This window comes from Lichenostomus cassidix, chromosome Z, assembly GCF_008360975.1.
Source record: "Lichenostomus cassidix isolate B80296 chromosome Z, HeHo_3.0, whole genome shotgun sequence".
Taxonomy (NCBI): Eukaryota; Metazoa; Chordata; class Aves; order Passeriformes; family Meliphagidae; genus Lichenostomus; species Lichenostomus cassidix.
The window spans coordinates 60,485,781-60,491,952 of NC_139511.1; the positions used below are offsets into that span (position 1 = coordinate 60,485,781).

The 6,172-nt window shown below is 44.9% G+C and overlaps 1 protein-coding gene across 1 annotated transcript; it reads right to left on the reverse strand.

The window, feature by feature from the left end:
• Window positions 1-345: 345 nt before the first annotated feature.
• Window positions 346-5,054, reverse strand: MRPS30 (mitochondrial ribosomal protein S30). The gene is made up of 5 exons (XM_085042402.1): window positions 4,354-5,054; window positions 3,966-4,111; window positions 2,831-2,933; window positions 2,153-2,329; window positions 346-810 (listed from the first exon to the last, which is right to left on the reverse strand). Exons 1-5 carry the CDS (start codon window positions 5,021-5,023, stop codon window positions 542-544), a joined length of 1,365 nt encoding a protein of 454 aa, XP_084898528.1. The 5' UTR covers window positions 5,024-5,054; the 3' UTR covers window positions 346-541.
• Between the last annotated feature and the right edge of the window lie 1,118 nt (window positions 5,055-6,172).

Here is a 6,172-nt window from a genome sequence, read left to right on the forward strand (position 1 = left end):
TGTATGCATGTTCACAACAGTCTTTGGAAGCACCATGTTTATACTACCATGTCTAAACATTTCTCTATCTAACTAACCAACCATTCACTAAGAAACACTTTTTATTCTGAGCTCACTTTCTCTTTAGAATGGATAAGCATTAAATTCCTCTCAGACACAAAATTAGAAATTTATCCCTGGTGCTGAGTATCAAGGCAGCTGCTTCCTAGTGACACTATCAGATGAGGACATTAATTCATACTTTGTTGTGACAGCTCAATATGGACCTGTGGATCTGCTAAAAAAACATACTCACATGACACTGAGTTAGCATAGTATGCTTTTAAGAGAAAATATACAGAAGACTTTAAGGTATTCCAGACATTTATTTGTCAGTGTACAGTATACATTAAAAAAGAAGAAAGAAGGCCCAAAATAACATAAAATACGTATATAGTGTTTGCTAGACAAATATCTGACTAAAATGAAGGCATAGTATAAGCTCACACTTCATGGAGTTACAATGAAGTTCAGGCACATACTTTAAGTGTGGTTTAATGGTTTACAACTCTTTTGGTCTGTTTAGCAGAAAACGAACCAAGTGAAGCAGAACTTCATCATTAAAGCCTTTCACATTACCATCTTCCACAACATCATACAGTGGCTTACTGTCTGTACCCCAACAGATATTCTTTCGAGGATTGTTTTTACTATTTTCTGCAGTTAATGCTAAAGTATTTAGCTGGTAACAAAAGAAAGCAAAATATTTTCCATCAGTCACTACTGCCTGCGATACAAAAGGACGGGTCACATCTGCTTCACTCCAGAATCCTACAAAATAAACAAATACAACAGGACTTGAGATTTCTTTCAGCACACACTCACCCCTAAACCCCAGTCCTGAAATATAGAAAAACACTGGGAATTGCAGCAGCTGCCTAGTAGAGAAAAAGTCCTGTCTGCTTTAGCAACACAAGCATTTTTCATACAGATTAACCAAAACACAATCACCAAAAAAAGGTATGTCCACTATCAGGGACACAGCGGTATATTTTTATTTTGTACACAGCTCCCTATCACCAGGTGGTAAAATCCACTCACTGATCAGCCAAGCGACTTTGCCCAAACAGTTAAGTTACTAATGCATCCAAAGTTCTGCAAATGAGCTGAGGAAAAATGTCTTTTTACTATTCAATGATTCTCTTGAGGCAGTGAGCATTTGTTTCATGACAAAAGCATGCACACATATGTACAAGCATAACTGACTATAGCAACCAGCCAGGCACCAAGAACACTGTGACAGTAAGTACTAAGGTTTTAAGCAACCCCCACTGAGCTTTAACAGTATGTTAAAAATATGTAAATATTTATGCATGCACACTACTACACACAAAAATATTTTTAAAAATATTACTATTATGTGCAACAATGCTAGAAACTGTTAGAGAAGAAAAAACATTTGAATAATGCTATCCTTATAACTCATTATGTATTTACAGCTCTGACCAACTCTGAAGACAAGGTTTACTTGGCTTCAACATTTTACATCCACAAAGAAGCTAAGTCACCATTACATAAAAAATTTGATGCAGAGGAAGCAATATACACCATAGTCAAAGGATTTTCTTACATGTGCTGTTTCTCAACTGAAACTCCAAGCCATCAGGTGTCTTACAGTAACAATTATATTTACAACAATAAGCAAAAGAGTGATTGTCTGGGATGTTTTTAGACAAACGTAGGCACAAAATCCTAATGTAAGGCTGCTGATATTTTTCTTTCATTCCTTTTATTTTCATGCAATTTAAATTACTGAAAAAAGGGCTAACTAACACAGTTGTTCCAGAAGAAAAAAAACTCAAACCTGTTCAATATCTACCACACTTCCCTCTTAAGGTGGAAAGAGCAAGTGAAAGCAAGACTGAGGTTCTTGCACAGGCTCACTGTTATATACGAAAAAGTATTTTTCTCTGTAATTAATTCCCTTGATTCAACATACTCAAAGTCTTCACTAACTCTCTTTTACTAATTCAATTCCATCTATAAAGACTTACTTAAAAGATGATCTTTGGAAAGAAAAAAACATTAGAAAAAGGTGGTGGGCAGAAAGGGTTAAAGAACTTTACAGCACGCATTCATAACCAGCAACAATCTGTCAAGCTGCCTGTCTCACCTTGATACATTGCTTGTGCTGCTGTCCAGGCAAAGAGACTTGCAATTCCATTAGACCGATAAACAACTTCAATCTGATCCTCAAGCCGCTCTTTTACAAACCTCTCCCGTTTCAGTTTGTCGGGAAGAAGATGAAACTGGGTATGTCCATAACAGCATGGATCTGCCACCTTTGATCCTGTGCTTCCCAAAATGAAACAATCAGTCAGAGATAAAACACTCTTTACTATGTATACAAACGCATCTTCATTATCAGACTCTGAAAATAAACTTAGAACTTCTAATGTAGATCTGTGAGGAGTTGCCTACCTCCAAAAGGCAGGAGTTCACATACTAAAATGTCTCTGGCAACTGGAGATGCATCAAAGTTCAAAGTTTTCTGTCAATTTTCTATTCAACTGAACTTCTTCAAGCAAATTTGGACATACAGTACCATATGCACAGGCGAATGCTACTCCCCATTGCCTAACTGACATGAAATCTCAAAAAGATCTATACACTACATATATTTATAGACCATAGTTGTAGATAAAAATACACAACTTTTTTGCATTAATGGAATAAGAAAGATTGAGTTGGCATTTGCTTTGGGGTTGGTTGTTTTTGTTTGGCTGGTTTTTTGGGTTTTCTTTTTTTACTAAAAACAGGTAACTAGTATTTCACAATTAAAAACTCTTACCTATAAATACTTTATTTTCATACTGCTTTTTGAACAATGGCAGTTTGGAAGGCTTGTGATCAATAACAGGAACATCTCCAAGATCTGACTCCAGGGGTACAACCTTGAAGACAGCAGAAGAAAGAAAAGCTAGAATGTAAATCATATTTATGACATCAGGCCTCACATAATACATCACTTCCTGGTCAGACAGCAGAAAGTGCAAATCCTGCTTACATACACCACACAGACAACCTTAATTGAAATTTTTGCAAGAGAACTTCTCATCTTGTGCTGAGTGCTAGCACAGTCATCTTGTATTATTTTTTCCACAACATACAAAAAATACATGAAATTACGCTTAAAAAGCTGCCAATCATCACTACCTTCCAAAACCAGAACCTGCTTCTTTAGAAAAGGAGTAAAAACATTTCTATCAGCAGCCAATAAACTTGAATCTGCCAACTATGTCTACAGATTTGGTTTTCTACACTACACAACATTTTCAACTGCCTACACAGTTCTTCTAAAATACCAAGGTTTGTAGCATCTAACAACACCAGCCCAAACAAATTGTACAACAAAGTCAGCAATAAAGGTCCTGTGTTTACAGAAAGCAGGACAGTTTTCTGTTTGTGGTGAAACCTGGACCACAGAGACCCTCACTGGCTACATAATTCCCATTGTACAAATAACAAGAAAAATGTTACAATAGTGAAACAGAATATACCTCCAAAGAACCTACCATTCAAGAAAATAACTACTGAGCAGTAACAACCAGAACAACAGTAACAACATTCAGAGTATATGTGCTTTTATTTTTTTTTTACCTACACTCCCACTATTCTCCTCCACTGAGAACGTTCCACAGCACATTTCTTATTCTTGCCTTATTTCCAAGCATAGAACATTTAAAATTCAATTGAATTAAATACAACATGCAATTTAAAGTACAAAGAGGACCAAAGTTCAGAAGACTATCTCAATATCTGCAAAGCAATTACCACAAAGTAGTAATTAAGACTTGAAAAACACCCAAATATGCTACATACTGATTAACCAGGTCCTGCACAGACTACCTATGCATGGTTTCAATGGCTGTCAGAAACAAAAGTGAAAATGCACGGTATTAACTTGCTGTTGAAAACATCCACACCTCAGGAAGCTGCTTTGGTACACGGATCTGGAGGTGTGGGCTATCATCTATCTGGAATCGCACAGGATCAACTCTACCCTTTCGATGTCCATGAACAACAACTTCCTCACCATGATGCCAGTAATAGTTAACTTCAGGCTTTAGATCTGAAACAGAACAAAGAATACAGAAAAACAGTGATTCCCCCCTTGCAGTCAAAACCCTTCCAATTCTTCTTCTGTAGCTGCAGTCAACCGCAAAACCCCAAATCCATGTGAAATGATAGAGACCAGTTACTACTGACGGTCTGAACGAGTCAGCTATGCCAGCGACACTTGTGCCGGCTCACAGACTGGCCCCACCGCCCGAGGGTTCCCACGTCCCTTTCCCTGCCAACCCCGTTCCGCACCGAGGGAGGAAGCGGCCAGCAGTGGGTTGCGACCGGACAGGAACGCGGCGAGCGTGGAAGCGAGCTGCGTGAGGAAAGGGCCGGGCGTGTGATCCTGGTCGCGGTAGAGGAAAGGCCGCTTCTTGTTCTGGTAGAAGCTCTCCTGCAGGAGGGCGTCGCAGACGAGGGAGCGCAGGTCGCCCATATTCAGATACGCCGCCGCTCCCGCCGCGGGCTTCGGGGTTTTCGCAGCTCCCGGTGCCTCCACAGCCCCCGGCGCCTCCGCCGCTCCCGGCTCCGGGGCTCTGCCGGCCTCGGGGGTCGTCCCCTCCGCCTCTACCGGGGGTTTCGCGGCCGCTGCTCTCGGGGGCATCCCCGGCACGAAGACGGTTTTAGTGAAACTGCGGTACCAGCGGTCGGCGTTGAGGGCGAAGGTCTGCGGGTACACCATGTACTTGGGCCGCTGCCGCTTCCCGTACAGCCGCAGCTTCTCCTCCACCGTGGCCGCCGCGTGTACCAGCTGGTTGAAGCGCTCCCGGCGTCGCAACTTGGCCGCTTTGCTCTTGGCCGTGACGGATGCCACCACGGGCGGGTAGAGCGGGCTAGGGGGCGGCGAGGGGGCGCCGGGCGCCGTCTCCGAGAACCAGCGCCGGCCGGGCCGCAGCAGCCGCCGGGCGCCCAGCGCCGCCATCTCGCGGAAATGGCGGAGGGGCGGTGCGCGGGATCCCGGCACCTCATTGGCCCCTGGGGGACACGTGATAATCCCGCCTGCCAGTCGGCGAGCGGCTCCTCCCGCAGCGGGCTGCGGGGGCAGGAAGCGGCGGAGCCTTGGGGGTCACGTGGCTAGATGGCGCCGATCGCCCCGGCGGCGCCGCGCCCGTAGACTTCTGCGCGTGCGCAATGGTCGGAGTACGGCCCTTACCGCGCGGGAACTACAGCTCCCAAAATGCTTAGCGAGCGCCGGCCCGGAAGTGCCGGGCCTGGCGGCAGGGTCCGCACCCCGCCCCAGGCGGAGCCTGGTCGTGGGAGCCTTGTGTGACATTGACAGCCGCACGGTCTGTGGGGCTGCAATAGACCCCTGCGAGCGTCGAATCCAGCCTGTGACCGAACACCACCACGCCAAACAGACCATGGCACTGAGTGCCACATCCAGTTTTGCCTTAAACACCTCCAGGGACGGTGACTCCAGCACCTCCCTGGCAAGCTATTCCAGTGTAATCACGTTTCTGTGAAAAAATTCCGCCTGATCGCCAAACTGAACCCCCCCTGGCGCAGCGTAAGGCTGTGTCCTCTCGTTCTGTCCCTCGCAGTAAAGGACGAACGCTCGAAGGAGCGTGTACCTGCTTGCCCTGGGGAAGAGGACACCTTGGAGCGGGCTCTCCTCAGGCCCGGGTCAGAGGAGCCCGAGCCCGCCGGTGCCTCGCTGGGGCTGGGCCGTCAGAGCGGGACAGCGGGTGCCCGCAGCGCCGAGTGTAAACTGGAATGACTCCGTCACACACACCACAGCCTGCAGCGTCTGGCTTTAATAAAGGAATTAAACTCTGCTAAAATACGATCTGTTACGGCCTTTGTTTGTGAAACGAAATGAGCTAAAAGTGGCATACCGACACCGCAAGAATGCCGCAGTAACTCCGTGTTTGTGTTGGAGATGCTTGGAAAAGTTGAGGGTATTTCTCTTGAGGGGACAAATGAAGCTCAATATTTATTCTTAAAACTTTTTCTCTGTCATTACTTTTTAAAACTTGATTATTTGCAATAGTCGTGGGAGATCGGTTGTTTTTTCCTGTGTTTTCCTCCGAACTAGGAGTGGTACTGGAAATTATGTGTGGTGTGGGATTGG

What these genes read in the sequence shown, in the direction of transcription:
- MRPS30 (XM_085042402.1), bottom strand. Translation starts at nt 5,023, where the DNA reads ATGGCGGCGCTGGGCGCCCGGCGGCTGCTGCGGCCCGGCCGGCGCTGG. An exon ending in TGAAAATAAAGTATTTATAG is followed by an intron (nt 2,330 to 2,830) that starts GTAAGAGTTTTT and finishes TGGGAAGCACAG; the next exon opens with GATCAAAGGTGGCAGATCCA. An exon ending in AGCACAAGCAATGTATCAAG is followed by an intron (nt 811 to 2,152) that starts GTGAGACAGGCA and finishes TTTATTTTGTAG; the next exon opens with GATTCTGGAGTGAAGCAGAT.